The following is an 18,373-nucleotide window of genomic DNA, read 5'->3' as shown; positions in this document are numbered from 1 at the left end:
GTCCTCGCTGTCCCCTCCCTGTCCCCGCTGTCCCCACACTGTCCCCACTCTGTCCCCTCCCTGTCCCCTCGCTGTCCCCTCCCTGTCCCCTCGCTGTCCCCGCTGTCCCCTCCCTGTCCCCACTGTCACCTCCCTGTCCCCTCCCTGTCCCCGTGCTGTCCCCTCCCTGTCCCCTCGCTGTCCCCACGCTGTCCCCACGCTGTCCCCTCCCTGTCCCCTCCCTGTCCCCTCCCTGTCCCCACGCTGTCCCCTCCCTGTCCCCTCCCTGTCCCCACGCTGTCCCCTCCCCGTCCCCGCGCTGTCCCCGCGCTGTCCCCACGCTGTCACTTGACGGGTGGCACCACGAGCACCTTGCACTCCCTCTTGGCGATCTTGTCCAGGGCCAGCACGGCTTTGTCACCCGCGGGCAGGTACAGGGGACGTCCCACGGGGGACCCCACGGGGGGCGTGATGGCCCTGCGCTCCATGACGCTGCCAGACCTGCGCACAGGGACACTGCTGTCACCTCCGTGTCACCTGTGTCACCTGTGCCACCTCAGTGTCACCTCAGTGTCCCTGTGTCACCCCCTGTGTCACCCTGGGGTGATGGCCCTGCGCTCCATGACGCTGCCAGACCTGCGCACAGGGACACTGCTGTCACCTCCGTGCCACCTCAGTGTCACCTCAGTGTCACCTCAGTGTCACCTCTGTCACCTCAGTGTCACCTATGTCACCTACAGTGTCCCTGTGTCACCCCCTGTGTCACCCTGGGGTGATGGCCCTGCGCTCCATGACGCTGCCAGACCTGCGCACAGGGACACTGCTGTCACCTCCGTGCCACCTCAGTGTCACCTGTGCCACCTCAGTGTCACCTCAGTGTCACCTATGTCATCTCCAGTGTCCCTGTGTCACCCCCTGTGTCACCCCGGGGTGATGGCCCTGCGCTCCATGACACTGCCAGACCTGCGCACAGGGACACTGCTGTCACCTCCGTGCCACCTCAGTGTCACCTGTGTCACCTCAGTGTCACCTCAGTGTCACCTGTGTCACCTACAGTGTCCCTGTGTCACCTACAGTGTCCCTGTGTCACCCCCTGTGTCACCCCCTGTGTCACCCCGGGGCGATGGCCCTGCGCTCCATGACGCTGCCAGACCTGGGCACAGGGACACTGCTGTCACCTCCGTGTCACCTGTGTCACCTCCGTGTCACCTGTGTCACCTACAGTGTCCCTGTGTCACCCCCTGTGTCACCCAGGCGTGATGGCCCTGCGCTCCATGACGCTGCCAGACCTGCGCACAGGGACACTGCTGTCACCTCCGTGTCACCTGTGTCACCTCAGTGTCACCTGTGTCACCTGTGTCACCTCAGTGTCACCTGTGTCACCTCAGTGTCACCTGTGTCACCCCCTGTGTCACCCCCTGTGTCACCCCAGGGTGATGGCCCTGCGCTCCATGACACTGCCAGACCTGCGCACAGGGACACTGCTGTCACCTCAGTGTCACCTGTGTGTCACCTCCAGTGTCCCTGTGTCACCTACAGTGTCCCTGTGTCACCTACAGTGTCCCTGTGTCACCCCCTGTGTCACCCCCTGTGTCACCCCGGGGCGATGGCCCTGCGCTCCATGACGCTGCCAGACCTGGGCACAGGGACACTGCTGTCACCTCCGTGTCACCTGTGCCACCTCCGTGTCACCTGTGTGTCACCTACAGTGTCACCCGTGTCACCCCCTGTGTCACCCTGGGGTGATGGCCCTGCGCTCCATGACGCTGCCAGACCTGCGCACAGGGACACTGCTGTCACCTCCGTGTCACCTGTGTCACCTGTGCCACCTCAGTGTCACCTCAGTGTCCCTGTGTCACCCCGTGTCACCCTGGGGTGATGGCCCTGCGCTCCATGACACTGCCAGACCTGCGCACAGGGACACTGCTGTCACCTCCGTGCCACCTCAGTGTCACCTGTGTCACCTCAGTGTCATCTCAGTGTCCCTGTGTCACCTGTGTCACCTACAGTGTCCCTGTGTCACCCCCTGTGTCACCCCCTGTGTCACCCTGGGGTGATGGCCCTGCGCTCCATGACGCTGCCAGACCTGGGCACAGGGACACTGCTGTCACCTCCGTGCCACCTCAGTGTCACCTCAGTGTCACCTGTGTGTCACCTCAGTGTCACCTGTGTGTCACCTCAGTGTCCCTGTGTCACCTCCAGTGTCGCTATGTCACCCCCTGTGTCACCCCGGGGTGATGGCCCTGCGCTCCATGACACTGCCAGACCTGGGCACAGGGACACTGCTGTCACCTCCGTGCCACCTGTGTCACCTCAGTGTCACCTCAGTGTCACCTCAGTGTCACCTGTGTCACCTCAGTGTCACCTGTGTCACCTACAGTGTTCCTGTGTCCCCTCCGTGCCACCTCAGTGTCACCTGTGTCACTCTCGGGTCACCCAAAGTGTCACCCGTGGCACCCAAGGCAGTGGTGGCACCTCCCTGTGTCATCCCCAGTGTCCCTTTGTCACATCCCAGTCCCTCCCGGTCCCTTCCCAGTTACTCCCAGTCCCTCCCAGTCCCCCAAATCCTCATCCCAGTCCCCTCCCAGTTGCTCCCAGTCCCTCCCAGTGCCCCAAATCCTCATCCCAGTCCCCTCCCAGTTGCTCCCAGTCCCTCCCAGTGCCCCAAATCCTCATCCCAGTCCCTTCCCAGTTGCTCCCAGTCCCTTCCCAGTTGCTCCCAGAAGCTCCCAGTGCCCCAAATCCTCATCCCAGTCCCCTCCCAGTTGCTCCCAGTCCCTCCCAGTGCCCCAAATCCTCATCCCGGTCCCTTCCCAGTTGCTCCCAGTCCCTTCCCAGTTGCTCCCAGTCGCTCCCAGTGCCCCAAATCCTGCTCCCAGTCCCTTGCCAGTTGCTCCCAGTCCCTCCCCAGTTGCTCCCAGTCCCCTCCCAATTGCTCCCAGTCCCTCCCAGTCCCCCAAATCCTCATCCCAGCCGCTCCCAGTTGCTCCCAGTGCCCCAAATCCTGCTCCCAGTCCCTCCCAGTTGCTCCCAGTCCTTCCCCAGTTGCTCCCAGTCCCTCCCAGTTGCTCCCAGTCCCTCCCAGTTGCTCCCAGTCCCTCCCAGTCGCTCCCAGTACCTCATGAGGTGGCTGCGGGCCGGCTGCTGGTGGGAGAAGGACTGGGAGCGGCCCAGTCCGGCCACCAGCTCCCGCACGGCCGGGGAACTGGGGCTGCTCTTGCGCGACACCGGGCGCGCCTCGGGCGGGGCGCTGCTCACGCTGGCCGTGAACTGCAGCTTCAGCTTCATGTGCTGCGACAGCTGGGACACACTGGGGCTTACTGGGAGCCACTGGGAGCCACTGGGAGGGAGCCTGGGGGGATTTGGGGCACGGGGAGGGGATTTGGGGCACGGGGAGGGGATTTGGGGGCACTGGGAGGCACTGGGAGGCACTGGGAGGGAGCCTGGGGGGGATTTGGGGGCACTGGGAGGGGATTTGGGGGCACTGGGAGGCACTGGGAGGGACTGGGAGGGCGTTCTGGGGATATTGGGAGCTACTGGGGGGCACTGGGAGGGGATTTGGGGGCACTGGGAGGTACTGGGAGGGCGTTCTGGGGATACTGGGAGCCACTGGGGGGGACTAGGAGGGGATTCTGGGGCACTGGGAGGGGATTTGGGGGCACTGGGAGGGGATTTGGGGGGGATTTGGGGCACTGGAAGGAGATCCAGGGGTACTGGGAGGCACTGGGAGGGAGTTCTGGGGATACTGGGAGGCACTGGGAGCCACTGGGGGGGACTGGGAGGGGATTTGGGGGCACTGGGAGGGGATTCTGGGGCACTGGGAGGGGATTTGGGGGCACTGGGAGCCACTGGGGGGCACTGGGAGGGGATTTGGGGCACTGGGAGGGAGCATTGGGGTCCTGGGATGTACTGGGATGTACTGGGAAGGAGTTTTGGGGATACTGGGAGTTACTGGGAGGGGATTTTGGGGCACTGGGAGCACTGGGAGGGCACTGGGATGGGCACGGGTGGCACTGGGATGGGCACGGGTGGCACCGGGGTGACACAGGTGACACCGGGGGTGGCACAGGTGACCAGGAATGGACTGGAATGGGGATACTGGGGAAACTGGGAACACTGGGAATGGGATAACGAGGACAGGGGTGGCACTGGGGTGGCACAGGTGGCACCGGGGGTGGCACAGGTGACACAGGGGTGGCACAGGTGGCACCGGGGGTGGCACAGGTGGCACTGGGGTGGCACAGGTGACACAGGGGTGGCACAGGTGGCACCGGGGGTGGCACAGGTGACACAGGGGTGGCACAGGTGGCACCGGGTGGCACAGGTGACACCGGGAGTGGCACAGGTGACACAGGGGTGGCACTGACCTCGAAGAGGCCGGCCCGCAGCGCCTGGAATGGGGATACTGGGAACACTGGGAATGGGATAACGAGGACAGGGGTGGCACCGGGAGTGGCACAGGTGACACTGGGGTGCCACAGGTGACACAGGGGTGGCACAGGTGACACCGGGGTGGCACAGGTGGCACCGGGGGTGGCACTGACCTCGAAGAGGCCGGCCCGCAGCGCCTGGAATGGGGATACTGGGGATACTGGGAACACTGGGAATGGGATAACGAGGGGGATAACGGGGACAGAGGTGGCACAGGTGACACAGGTGACACAGGGGTGGCACAGGTGGCACTGGGGTGGCACAGGTGACACAGGGGTGGCACAGGTGGCACTGGGGTGGCACAGGTGGCACCGGGGGTGGCACTGACCTCGAAGAGGCCGGCCCGCAGCGCCTGGAATGGGGATACTGGGAACACTGGGAATGGGATAACGAGGACAGGGGTGGCACTGGGGTGGCACAGGTGGCACTGGGGTGGCACAGGTGACACCGGGGGTGGCACAGGTGACCAGGAATGGACTGGAATGGGGATACCGGGGAAACTGGGAACACTGGAAATGGGATAACTGGGACAGGGGTGGCACAGGGGTGGCACAGGTGACACAGGGGTGGCACAGGTGGCACCGGGGGTGGCACTGACCTCAAAGAGGCCGGCCCGCAGCGCCTGGAATGGGGATACTGGGAACACTGGGAATGGGATAACGGGGACAGGGGTGACACAGGGGTGGCACAGGTGGCACCGGGGGTGGCACAGGTGACACAGGGGTGGCACAGGTGGCACCGGGGGTGGCACTGACCTCGAAGAGGCCGGCCCGCAGCGCCTGGAATGGGGATACTGGGGATACTGGGAACACTGGGAATGGGATAACGAGGACAGGGGTGGCACAGGTGGCACCGGGGGTGGCACAGGTGACACTGGGGTGGCACTGACCTTGAAGAGGCCGGCCCGCAGCGCCTGGAATGGGGATACTGGGAACACTGGGAACACTGGGAATGGGATAACGAGGGGGATAACGGGGACATGGGTGGCACAGGTGGCACCGGGGGTGGCACAGGTGACACAGGGGTGGCACAGGTGACCAGGAATGGACTGGAATGGGGATACCGGGGAAACTGGGAACACTGGGAATGGGATAACTGGGACAGGGGTGGCACTGGGGTGGCACAGGTGACACAGGGGTGGCACAGGTGACACCGGGGTGGCACAGGTGACACAGGGGTGGCACAGGTGGCACAGGGGTGGCACAGGTGGCACCGGGGGTGGCACTGACCTCGAAGAGGCCGGCCCGCAGCGCCTGGAATGGGGATACTGGGAACACTGGGAACACTGGGAATGGGATAACGAGGACAGGGGTGGCACTGGGGTGACACAGGTGACACAGGGGTGGCACAGGTGATACTGGGGTGGCACAGGTGACACCGGGGGTGGCACAGGTGACCAGGAATGGACTGGAATGGGGATACCGGGGAAACTGGGAACACTGGAAATGGGATAACTGGGACAGGGGTGGCACTGGGGTGGCACAGGTGGCACCGGGAGTGGCACAGGTGACACCGGGAGTGGCACAGGTGGCACCGGGGTGGCACAGGTGGCACCGGGGGGTGGCACTGACCTCGAAGAGGCCGGCCCGCAGCGCCTGGAAGGCCACGCGGAAGGTGCGGGCGCTGCCCTTGCGGGAGTAGCCCAGGTTGGTGAGCGGCGTGTGGCAAACCACGGAGTCCAGCGAGCCGCGCGCCTTCCCTGCGGGGCCACCGTCCGCGCTCGTCGGGCGTGCGCGATTGGGGGATTTTGGGGGATTTGGGGGGATTTTTTAGGGAATTTTTGGGGTTTTTTTTAGGGAATTTTTGGGGATTTTTAAAGATTTTTTAGGGGATTTCTTGGGAAATTTTTTGGGGAATTTTTGGGGTTTTTTTGGGTTTTTTTGGAGAATTTTTGGGGATTTTTGGGGGATTTTTGGAGGAATTTTTTGGGGATTTTTTGGGGATTTTTGGAAGAATTTTTGGGGATTTTTTGGGGATTTTTTGGGGAATTTTGGGGAATTTTGGAGGAATTTTTTGGGGATTTTTTGGGGAATTTTTGGGGATTTTTGGGGAATTTTTGGGGTTTTTTTGGGGAATTTTGGGGATTTTTGGAAGAATTTTTTGGGGATTTTTTAGGGAATTTTTGGGGTTTTTTTTGGGAATTTTAGGGAATTTATGAGAATTTTCAGGGAATTTTTGGGGATTTTTTGGGGAATTTTTGAGATTTTTTAGGGAATTTTTTGGGGATTTTTTGGGATTTTTGGGGAATTTTTGAGAATTTCTAGGGAATTTTTTGTGTTTTCTGGGGGATTTTTGGAGGAATTTTTTGGGGAATTTTTGGGGTTTTTTTTGGGAATTTTGGGGAATTTATGAGATTTTTTAGGGAATTTTTGGGGATTTTTTGGGGAATTTTTGAGAATTTTTAGGGAATTTTTTGTGTTTTTTGGGGGATTTTTGGGGGAATTTTTGGGGGAATTTTTGGGATTTTTTTGGGAATTTTAGGGAATTTATGAGAATTTTTAGGGAATTTTTGGGGATTTTTTGGGGATTTTTGGGGATTTTTTGGGGATTTTTTGGGGATTTTTGGAAGAATTTTTGGGGATTTTTTGGGGATTTTTTGGGGAATTTTTGAGATTTTTTAGGGAATTTTTGGGGATTTTTTTGGGGAATTTTGGGGAATTTTTGGGAATTTTTAGAGAATTTTTTGTGTTTTTTGGGGGATTTTTGGAGGAATTTTTGGGGATTTTTTGGGATTTTCTGGGGAATTATTGGGGATTTTTTGGGGAATTTTTGGGATTTTTTGAGGAATTTTGGGGGTTTTTTGGGGGTTTTTTGGGGATATTTTTGGGGAATTTTGGAGATTTTTTTAGGGAATTTTTGGGGAATTTTTGAGATTTTTTAGGGAATTTTTTGAGATTTTTTAGGGAATTTGTGGGGAATTTTTGGGGATTTTAAAAGATTTTTTGGGGATTTTTTTAAGGGTTTTTGAGATTTTTTTTTGGGAATTTTGGGGGATTTTTTGAGATTTTTTGGGATTTTTTTGGGATTTTTTGGGGATTTTTGGGGGTTTTTTGGGGGGGGGTTTGGAGTATTTTTGAGATTTTTTTTAATTTCGGGGGATATTTTGGAGGTTTTTTTAGCGTTTTTGGGGATTTTTTTGGAGATTTTTAAAAGATTTTTTTGGGAAATTTTGCAGGATTTTGGGGGGTCTTTTGGGATTTTTTGGGGTTATTTTTAGGTTTTTTTGGGGTTTTTTGGGGGAATTTTGGGTTTTTTTTCTGGGGGCTTTATGTCGATTTTTTTGGGGATTTTTCTGGGGATTTTTTGGGGGGATTTTTTTGGGGGATTTTCTTTTGGGGAATTTTGGTTTTTTTTTTTCTGGGGGGCTTTCTGTCGATTTTTGGGGGGATTTTTTGGGGGGATTTTTTTGGGGGGAATTTTGGGGTTTTTTTCTGGGGGGCTTTTTGTCGATTTTTGGGGGATTTTTTTTGGGGGGGATTTTTTTGGGGGGAATTTTGGGGGTTTTTTTCTGGGGGGCTTTCTGTCGATTTTTGGGGGATTTTTTTGGGGGATTTTTTTGGGGGGAATTTTGGGGTTTTTTTCTGGGGGGCTTTTTGGGGGATTTTTTTGGGGGGGATTTTTTTGGGGGATTTTGGGAGCGCTGTGACTTGGGGTCCTCTCCTTGTCCCCGTGTCCCCTCCCTGTCTCCTTTATCCCCATCCCCATGGTGCCACCACCACGTCCCCGATGCCCCCAACGTCCCCAATCCCCTCGATGTCCCCAAGTGTCCCCAGGTGTCCCCACCGGCGGTGGCCTCGGGTGTCCAGACCAGCCTGACGGCCAGGAAGTCCTGCAGGTCGTTGAGCAGGGTGTAGGTGACGGTGAAGCGCTGCAGGGCCACCACGGGCGACTCGCAGGTGGCCGTCATCACGAAGCGCGGCCGCTCCAGCCGGATGCTCGGCAGCCTGAGGGGACAGCAGGGACATGGTGGTGGCATCACGGGGACGTGGTTGAAGGAGCCCCAGGGAGCTCCGGGGATGTGGTGGCACTGGGACAATGACATGGTGGCACATTCAGAGGTGGCCCTGGGCAACAAGGAAGGTCTGGAGAGCTTGGGGACATCATGGGGACATCGGGGACATGGAGGTGGCATCACGGGGACGTGGTTGAAGGAGCCCCAGGGAGCTCCGGGGATGTGGTGGCACTGGGACAATGATGTGGTGGCACATTCAGAGGTGGCCCTGGGCAACAAGGAAGGTCTGGAGAGCTTGGGGACATCATGGGGACATCGGGAACATGGTGGTGGCATCACGAGGACACGGCTGAAGGAGCCCCAGGGAGCTCCGGGGATGTGGTGGCACTGGGACAATGACATGGTGGCACATTCAGAGGTGGCCCTGGGCAACAAGGAAGGTCAGGAGAGCTTGGGGACATCGGGGACATGGAGGTGGCATCTTGGGGACACAGCTGAAGGAGCCCCAGGGAGCTCCGGGGATGCGGTGGCACTGGGACAATGACGTGGTGGCACATTCAGAGGTGGCCCTGGGCAACAAGGAAGGTCTGGAGAGCTTGGGGACATCATGGGGACATCGGGGACATGGAGGTGGCATCACGGGGACGTGGTTGAAAGAGCCCCAGGGAGCTCCGGGGATGTGGTGGCACTGGGACAATGACGTGGTGGCACATTCAGAGGTGGCCCTGGGCAACAAGGAAGGTCTGGAGAGCTTGGGGACATCATGGGGACATGGAGGTGGCATCACGAGGACACGGCTGAAGGAGCCCCAGGGAGCTCCGGGGATGTGGTGGCACTGGGACAATGACGTGGTGGCACATTCAGAGGTGGCCCTGGGCAACAAGGAAGGTCTGGAGAGCTTGGGGACATCATGGGGACATCGGGGACATGGAGGTGGCATCACGGGGACGTGGTTGAAGGAGCCCCAGGGAGCTCCGGGGATGTGGTGGCACTGGGACAATGACGTGGTGGCACATTCAGAGGTGGCCCTGGGCAACAAGGAAGGTCTGGAGAGCTTGGGGACATCGGGGACATGGAGATGGCATCTTGGGGACACAGCTGAAGGAGCCCCAGGGAGCTCCGGGGATGTGGTGGCACTGGGACAATGAGGGGACATTGATGGGACAGGAGGTGGTGGCACGTGGAGGGGCAGCCAGGAGGGTCTGGAGAACTTGGGGACATCGGGGACATGGTGGTGGCATCACAGGGACACCTCTGAAGGAGCCCCAGAGAGCTCCGGGGATGTGGTGGCACTGGGACGATGAGGGGACAGGAGGTGGTGGCACACGTAGAAGAAGCCAAGAAGGTCAGGAGAGCTTGGGGACATCATGGGGACACTGGGGACATTGAGGTGGCATCGTGGGAAAGTTCAGAAAGAAGCCAAAGAACATTCTGGATGGGGGAACATGGAGAAAATGAGGTGACAACGAGGTGACAACGACGTGGTGGCACCACGGGAGGTTCTGGTGGCCTTGGGGACACCGCGGTGACAGCAGGTGACACTCACCGGTAGTGGGTGACGATGCTGTTGGTGAAGGGCAGCTTCGGCGTCGACCACCGGACCACGGCCACCAGCGGCACCTCCAGGCCCTGCTTGGGGACATCGCTGTCACCACCAGTGTCACCCGCGGTGGCCTCCGTGTCCCCAGCGTCCCCAAGGCCAAGGGGGACAACAGGGATCGTCACCAAGCCTGGGGACATCACGGTCAAAGGGGGGTTGGTGGCATCTTGGCGGGCTTGGATGGGGTTGGTGACCCTCGACTGTTGTCCCCAAGGCCACCCCAAGTGTCCCAAAGCCACCCCGACATCCCCCCAGGGACTCCCTCAGGATTGTCCCCAAGGATTGTCCCCAACCCTGACTTGGGGACACTTTTGGTGCCACCACGGTGGGACAAAGCCCCTCGGCCCAGCCTGGTGGCCCTTGCTGGATGTCCCCAAGGCCACCGCGGTGTCCCCTCACCTCCTTGGCGTCGCGGGGCGGCCGCTCGGGCGCCTGCAGCTGGAACAGGAAGTTCTGCTCCTCCAGGGCGCTCAGGGGACACGGCCACCCCGAGTGGCACCCGGGGACGCGGCAGAACGCCCCGACGGGGACCTCCCCGGAGTGGTGGCTGCGAGGGGACGTTGGGGACACTCAGGGCACACTCAGGGGGACGGGTCACATCCCCAAGGTCCTCACGTTGTCCCCAAAGTTCTCTCCCGTTCCCAAGGTCCTCGTGGTGTCCCCAAGGGCCCTACACTGTCCCAAATGTCCTCATGGTGTCCTCAAGGTCCCCGCAATGTCCCCAAGGTCTTCATGGTGTCCCCAAGGTCCTCATGTTGTCCCCAAGGTCTTCATGGTGTCCCCAAGGTCCTCACAATGTCCCCAAGATCTTCATGGTGTCCCCAAGGTCCCCACACTGTCCCAAATGTCCTCATGGTGTCCTCAAGGTCCCTGCAATGTCCCCAATGTCTCCACACTGTCCCCAAGGTCTTCATGGTGTCCCCAAGGTCCTCATGGTGTCCCCAAGGTCTTCATGGTGTCCCCAAGGTCTCCACACTGTCCCCAACGTCCTCATGGTGTCCCCAAGGTCCCCACACTGTCCCCGACGTCCTCATGGTGCCCCCAGGGTCCCCACACTGTCCCCAAGGTCCTCACAGTGTCCCCAAGGTCTCCACACTGTCCCCAAGGTCTTCATGGTGTCCCCAAGGTCCCCACACTGTCCCAAATGTCCTCATGGTGTCCCCAAGGTCCCCTCCCATCCCCAAGGGGTCCCCACATTGTCCCCACGGTTCCCAATCTGTCCCCAAGTTCTCCTCCCGCCCCCAAAGTGTCCCCAAGTTCTGCTCCCGTCCCTGATGTGCCTGAGGCGTCCCCAGCTGTCCCCAAGTGTCCCTAGGTGCCCCCAGGTGTCCCCACATGTCCCGAGGTGTCCCCAGATGTTCCTACGGTGCTCCCAGCTGTCCCCCAGCTGTCCCCAAGGTGTTTCCACATGTCCCCAGCTGTCCCCAAGGTGTCCCAGCTGTCCCTATGGTGTCCCCAGGTGTCCCCAGGTGTCCCCCAGGTGTCCCCCAGGTGCTCACCAGACGTCGTCCACGAGCAGCACGGAGCCGTCGGGCATCACGGGCAGGTAACTGGCGTTGAAATTGGGCAGCACCTGCACGTCCCACAGGGACAGCTCCTCCTGCGAGCTGCCGTTGAGCACTGGGGACAACGGGGACATTGGGGACATCCAGGGCACTGGGGACATCCAGGACATTGGGGACATCCAGGGAACTGGGGCCAACGGGGACATTGGGGACATCCAGGGAACTGGGGACCATTGGGGACATCGGAGACATCCAGGACATTGGGGACATCCAGGGCACTGGGGACATCCAGGACACTGGGGGACATCCAGGACATTGGGGACATCCAGGGCACTGGGGACAATTGGGGACATCGGGGACATCCAGGGCACTGGGGACATCCAGGACATTGGGGACATTGGGGACAACTGGGGACATTGGGGACATCCAGGACATTGGGGACATTGGGGACACTGGGGACATCCAGGGCATTGGGGACATCCAGGGCACTGGGGCCAACGGGGACACTGGGGACATCCAAGACATTGGGGACATCCAGGGCACTGGGGACAATTGGGGACATCCAGGACATTGGGGACATCCAGGGCATTGGGGACATTGGGGACACTGGGGACATCAGGGACATTGGGGACATCAGGGACATTGAGGACATCTGGGAAATTGGGGACATCAGGGGTGACCCTCCCCCCCTTTTTTCCCCCCCACCCTCTCCAATGTCCCCAACCCCCCGATGTCCCCAAACGTCCCCAACCTCCCCAAATGTCCCCAAGCCCCCGAGATGTCCCCAGCTGTCCCCAACCTCCCCAAATGTCCCCAAGCCCCCGAGATGTCCCCAGCTGTCACCTTTGAGCACGGTCAGGTACTTGCCGGACACGGTCACCTGGCGGCAGCGGACGCGGGGGGGGTGGCAGCACCGTCAGCAGCGTGGACACTGTGGGGACACCAGGGGACACTTGGGGACAGCCGGCCAGGGCCACCAGGCTGGGCCAAGGGGCCTTGTCCCGCCTTGGTGGCACCAAAAATGTCCCCAAGTCGGGGTTGGGGACAATCCTTGGAGATCCTTGGCGGGGGTTGGGACACTTGGGGACACTAGATGGGGGGAGGCGACACTTTGGGGACACTTGGGGACCTCACCTTGCGCCTTGAAGGCCCCGTGGGGACACCACCACTGGGGAGGGGACACTTGGGGACACTTTGGGAACATTTGGGGACAGCAGATGGGGGGAGGTGACACTTTGGGGACACTTGGGGACCTCACCTTGCGCCTTGAAGGCCCCGTGCTGCTGGCGGAACACCCGGGGGTGGCACTGAGGGGACACTTGGGGACACTCGGGGACATCAGAGGTGGGAAGGTGACACTTGGGGACAGCAGAGGGGGGGAGGTGACACTTTGGGGACACTTGGGGACCTCACCTTGCGCCTTGAAGGCCCCGTGCTGCTGGCGGAACACCTGGCCGGGGGGCGCGGCCCTGGAGCAGCCTCAGGTACCCCCCTGGCCCTGTCCCCGTCCCTGTCATTGTCACCTGGCCTGGCCCTGTCCCCGTCCCCTCCTGCAGCTCCGGGGGCTCCGTGTCCCGCTGCCACACCGTCACCACGATCTGGGGACACCAAGGGGCCACCACGGGGTCACCAAAGTGTCCCCAAGGTCACCGCGCCGTCCCCTCCCCATCCCAGTGTCCCCAAGGTGTCCCCGAAGTCCTCACATTGTCCCCAAGGTGTCCCCCAAGTCCCTGCCCATCTCATTCCCAATGTCCCCAAAGTGTCCCCAGCTGTCCCCAAGGTGTCCTCAAAGTGCTCAAGTCCCCAAAGTCCCTCCCCATCCATTCCCGATGTCCCCAAGTGTCCCCAAAGTGTCCCCAAGGTCCCCAAAGTCCCTCCCCATCACTCCTGATGTCCCCAAAGTGTCCCCAAGGTCCCCAAGGTGTCCCCAAAGTCCCTCACCATCCATTACCGATGTCCCCAATATCCCCAAGGTGTCCCCAAAGTCCCTCACCATCCACTCTCAATGTCCCCAAGATCCCCAAAGTGTCTCCAAAGTCCCTCCCCATCACTCCTGATGTCCCCAATGTCCCCAAGATGTCCCTAAAGTGTCCCCACAGTCCCTCCCCATCCTCTCCTGATATCCCCAAAGTGTCCCCAAATGTCCTCAAAGTGTCCCCAAAGTCCCTCGCCATCCATTCCCGATGTCCCCAAGGTCCCCAAGGTGTCCCCAAAGTCCCTCACCATCCCCTCTCAATGTTCCCAAGATCCCCACAGTGTCCCCAAAGTCCCTCCCCATCACTCCTGATGTTCCCAAAGTGTCCCCAAGTACCCCCAATGTCCCCAAAGTCCCTTGCCATCCACTCCTGATGTCCCCAGTGTCCCCAAAGTGTTTCCAAGGTGTCCCCAAGTGTCCCCAAAGTCTCTCCCCATCCATTACCAATGTCCCCGATGTCCTCAAAGTGTTCCCAAGTGTCCCCAAAGTGTCCCTAAAGTGTCCCCAAAGTCCCTCCCCATCCATTACCGATGTTCCCAAGTGTCCCCAAAGTGTCCCCAAGGTCCCCCAAAGTCCCTCCCCATCACTCCTGATGTCCCCAATGTCCCCAAAGTGTCCCCAAGTACCCCCAAAGTCCCCAAAGTCCCTTGCCATCCACTCCTGATGTTCCCAAAGTGTCCCCAAGTGTCCCTAAAGTGTCCCCCAAAGTCCCTCCCCATCCATTCCCAATGTCCCCAAGGTGTCCCCACAGTCCCTCCCCATCACTCCTGATGTCCCCAATGTCCCCAAGATGTCCCTAAAGTGTCCCCACAGTCCCTCCCCATCCTCTCCTGATATCCCCAAAGTGTCCCCAAATGTCCTCAAAGTGTCCCCAAAGTCTCTCCCCATCCATTCCCGATGTCCCCAAGTGTCCCCAAGGTCCCCAAAGTCCCTCACCATCCACTCTCAATGTCCCCAAGATCCCCAAAGTGTCCCCAAAGTCCCTCCCCATCACTCCTGATGTCCCCAATGTCCCCAAACTATCCCCAAAGTGTCCCCAAAGTCCCTCCCCATCCACTCCTGATGTCCCCAATGTCCCCAAGGTGTCCCCAAAGTCCCTCCCCATCACTCCTGATGTCCCCAAGGTGTCCCCGATGTCCCCAAGGTGTCCCCAAAGTCCCTCGCCATCCATTCCCGATGTCCCCAAGGTGTCCCCAAAGTCCCTCACCATCACTCCTGATGTCCCCAAGGTGTCCCCAAAGTCCCTCGCCATCCATTCCCGATGTCCCCAAGGTGTCCCCAAGGTGTCCCCACCTTGGCCTTGGCGGTGCCGGGCGGGAGCCGGTCCAGGGCCACGGTGAGGGGGAAAATGACCTCATCCTGGGAGACGATGGGATCGTCCACGGGGAGCTGGGGGAAACGGGGAAAACACCGAGAAAATGGGAAAAAAATGGGAGAAAACACCGAGAAAATGGGAAAAAATGGGAGAAAACACAGAGAAAATGGGAAAAAATGGGGGAAAAAACAGAGAAAATGGGAAAAATGGGGGAAAAAAAACCAGAGAAAATGGGAAAAAATGGGGGAAAAAAACAGAAAAAAATGGGAAAAAATGGGGGGAAAACACAGAGAAAATGGGAAAAAATGGGGGAAAAAACCCAGAAATGGGAAAAAATGGGGGGAAAAACAGAGAAAATGGGAAAAAATGGGGGGAAAAAAACAGAGAAAATGGGGAAAATTGGGAAAAAAAACAGAGAAAATGGGAAAATTGGGGAAAAAAAAGGGGAAGAAAATGGGAAATCCCAGGAGAAAACGGGGAAAAACCAGGAAATGGGAAAAGATGGGGGGAAAACAGGGAAAAAATGGGAAATCCCAGGAAAAAATAGGGGGGAAAACCAGGAAAAATGGGAAATCCCAGGAGAAAACGGGGAAAAACCAGGAAAAATGGGAAAAGATGGGGGGAAAATGGAGAAAAAATGAGGGGAAAACAGGGAAAAATGGGAAATCCCAGGAGGAAAACAGGGAAAAAACCAGGAAAAAAAGGGAAAATCCCAGGAAAAATGGAAAATACCAGAAAAAAATCTGGAAAGTCACAGGAAAACTGGGAAAAACCAAGGAAAAATGGGAAAAGATGGAGGGAAAATGGGGAAAAAATGGGAAATCCCAGGAAAAATGGGGGGAAAAAACCAGGAAAAATGGGAAAAGATGGGGGGAAAACAGGGAAAAAATGGGAAATCCCAGGAGGAAAACGGGGAAAAAACCAGGAAAAATGGGAAAAGATGGGGGGAAAATGGGGAAAAAAATGGGGGGGAAAACAGGGAAAAATGGGAAATCCCAGGAGAAAACAGGGAAAAACCAGGAAAAAAAAGGGGAAAATCCCGGGAAAAATGGAAAATACCAGAAAAAATCCGGAAAGTCACAGGAAAACTGGAAAAACCAAGGAAAAATGGGAAAAGATGAGGGAAAATGTGGAAAAAATGTGTAATCCCAGGAAAAATGGGGGGGAAAACCAGGAAAAATGGGAAAAGATGGGGGGAAAACGAGGAAAAAATGGGAAATCCCAGGAAAAAAACGGGGGGAAAACCAGGAAAAAAAGGGAAAATCCCGGGAAAAAATGGAAAATACCAGAAAAAATCCGGAAAGTCACAGGAAAGCTGGGAAAAAACAAGGAAAAATGGGAAAAGATGGAGGGAAAATGTGGAAAAAATGTGAAATCCCAGGAAAAAATGGGGAAAAACCAGGAAAAAAATGGGAAATCCCAGGAGGAAAACGGGGGGGAAAACCAGGAAAAATGGGAAAAGATGGGGGGGGAAAACGGGGAAAAAATGGGAAATCCCAGGAAAAAATGGGGGGGAAAACCAGGAAAAATGGGAAATCCCAGGAGAAAACAGGGAAAAAACCAGGAAAAAAATGGGAAAATCCCAGGAAAAATGGAAAATACCAGAAAAAATCCGGAAAGTCACAGGAAAACTGGGAAAAACCAAGGAAAAATGGGAAAAGATGGAGGGAAAATGTGGAAAAAATGTGAAATCCCAGGAAAAATGGGGGGGAAAACCAGGAAAAATGGGAAAAGATGGAGGGAAAATGGGGGAAAAAATGGGAAATCCCAGGAAAAAAACGGGGGGGAAAACCAGGAAAAAAAGGGGAAAATCCCGGGGAAAAATGGAAAATACCAGAAAAAATCCGGAAAGTCACAGGAAAGCTGGGAAAAACCAAGGAAAAATGGGAAAAGATGGAGGGAAAATGTGGAAAAAATGTGAAATCCCAGGAAAAAATGGGGAAAAACCAGGAAAAAAATGGGAAATCCCAGGAGAAAACGGGGGGAAAACCAGGAAAAATGGGAAAAGATGGGGGGGAGAAACGGGGAAAAAATGGGAAATCCCAGGAAAAAAATGGGGGGGAAAACCAGGAAAAATGGGAAATCCCAGGAGAAAACAGGGAAAAAACCAGGAAAAAATGGGGAAAATCCCGGGAAAAATGGAAAATACCAGAAAAAATCCGGAAAGTCACAGGAAAGCTGGGAAAAACCAAGGAAAAATGGGAAAAGATGGAGGGAAAATGGGGAAAAAAATGTGAAATCCCAGGAAAAATGGGGGGAAAAACCAGGAAAAATGGGAAAAGATGGAGGGGAAAACGGGGAAAAAATGGGGGGAAAACCGGGAAAAATGGGAAATCCCAGGAGGAAAACGGGGAAACCGAGGCCAAAAAGGGAAATCCCCGGAAAAGCGGAACCCCAGCACCCCCAGGGTCGCCCCGATCCCCGGTTCGCCCCCGCTCACCCCGGCGCCGGCGCAGCCCGGGGGGCCCCTGGAGTGCGTGAGCAGCGCGCGGCACTCCCGGAAGAGCGGCGGCTCCCGGGAATCCTCGGGGCCGCTCCCGAAATCGCCGCCGTCGCCGGCGTTCTCTTCCTCCTCCTCTTCCTCCTCCTCCTGCCGCGCCCGGCTGTCCCCGCACGTGACCGTGGCCAGCGCCGACAGCGACGAGGCCAGCTGGGCCCAGGGCGAGCTGGCCCCGCCAAACTGGGCGGGGCTTCTGGCTGAGTGGGCGGGGTTTGAGCTGGAGTGGGCGGAGTTCGAGGCGGAGTGGGCGGGGTTCGAGGCGGAGTGGGCGGAGTTCGAGGCGGAGTGGGCGGGAATTCTCTCGGGATTGGCGGGAGTTCCGTCAGGATTGGCGGGAATTCTGTCGGCGTTGGCGGGAATTCTCTCGGCGTTGGCGGGAATTCTGTCGGCGTTGGCGGGAATTCTCTCGGCGTTGGCGGGAATTCTCTCGGCGTTGGCGGGAATTCTCTCGGCGTTCCCGGGGTTCCGGCGCAGCACCAGCAGGAAGCGCACGGTCTCGCCCAGGTACAGGTGGTTGCGGCGCGGCAGCGCGCGGTAGCCCGAGGATTCTCCCGCCAGGAATTCCCGCGGCGGGAAGGGAACGGCCGGGAAGTACATGGAGTAATCGCACTGGGATTCCATGCTGGCGGCGGGGGAAATTTGGGTGGGACGGGGGGGAAAATTGAGGGAAAACCGGGGGAAAAAGTTGGGGGAAATGGGGGAAATAATGGGGAAAATATGAGGGGAAAAATGGGGGAAAGTAGGGAAAAATTGGGAGGAAAATAGGAGGGGAAATGGGGGAGAATAGGAGGGAAAATGGGGGGAAAAACTGGGGGGAATGGGAAGAATAAAAGGGGAAAATGGGGGAAAAGTCAGGAAAAAATGCAAAAAATAGGAGGGAGAAAATGGGGGGAAATGAGGGAAAATATTAGGGGAAATATGAGGGAAAATGGAGAAGAAGGGAGAAAAGAATTGGGGAAAATAGAAGGAAAAATGGGGGGAAATAGGAAGGAAAATAGGGCGAAAATGGGGAAAATTGAGGGAAAATGGGAAAAAATAAGAGAGAATTGAGGAAATTAGGAAAAATGGGGGGAAATGGAGAAAATAATTATGGAAAAATGGGAGGGAAAATGGAGG

General features: G+C 57.5%; 1 protein-coding gene across 1 annotated transcript; it reads right to left on the bottom strand.

Moving 5' to 3' along the window:
- Positions 1 to 284: 284 nt before the first annotated feature.
- On the bottom strand, positions 285 to 17,929 carry TRAPPC14 (trafficking protein particle complex subunit 14). Its single transcript, XM_068179269.1, is given in 13 exon segments — positions 285 to 480; positions 3,098 to 3,279; positions 5,982 to 6,109; positions 8,194 to 8,354; positions 9,909 to 9,991; positions 10,362 to 10,509; positions 11,462 to 11,582; positions 12,311 to 12,371; positions 12,373 to 12,398; positions 12,881 to 12,926; positions 12,928 to 13,065; positions 14,736 to 14,831; positions 17,198 to 17,929. Coding segments are annotated over 13 exon segments (2,028 nt in total). The 5' UTR covers positions 17,879 to 17,929; the 3' UTR covers positions 285 to 323.
- Between the last annotated feature and the right edge of the window lie 444 nt (positions 17,930 to 18,373).

Source organism: Anomalospiza imberbis, unplaced genomic scaffold, assembly GCF_031753505.1.
Source record: "Anomalospiza imberbis isolate Cuckoo-Finch-1a 21T00152 unplaced genomic scaffold, ASM3175350v1 scaffold_82, whole genome shotgun sequence".
Taxonomy (NCBI): domain Eukaryota; kingdom Metazoa; phylum Chordata; class Aves; order Passeriformes; family Viduidae; genus Anomalospiza; species Anomalospiza imberbis.
Note: the sequence above shows the minus strand (reverse complement) of the source record. Positions and strands in the feature narration are given on the sequence as shown.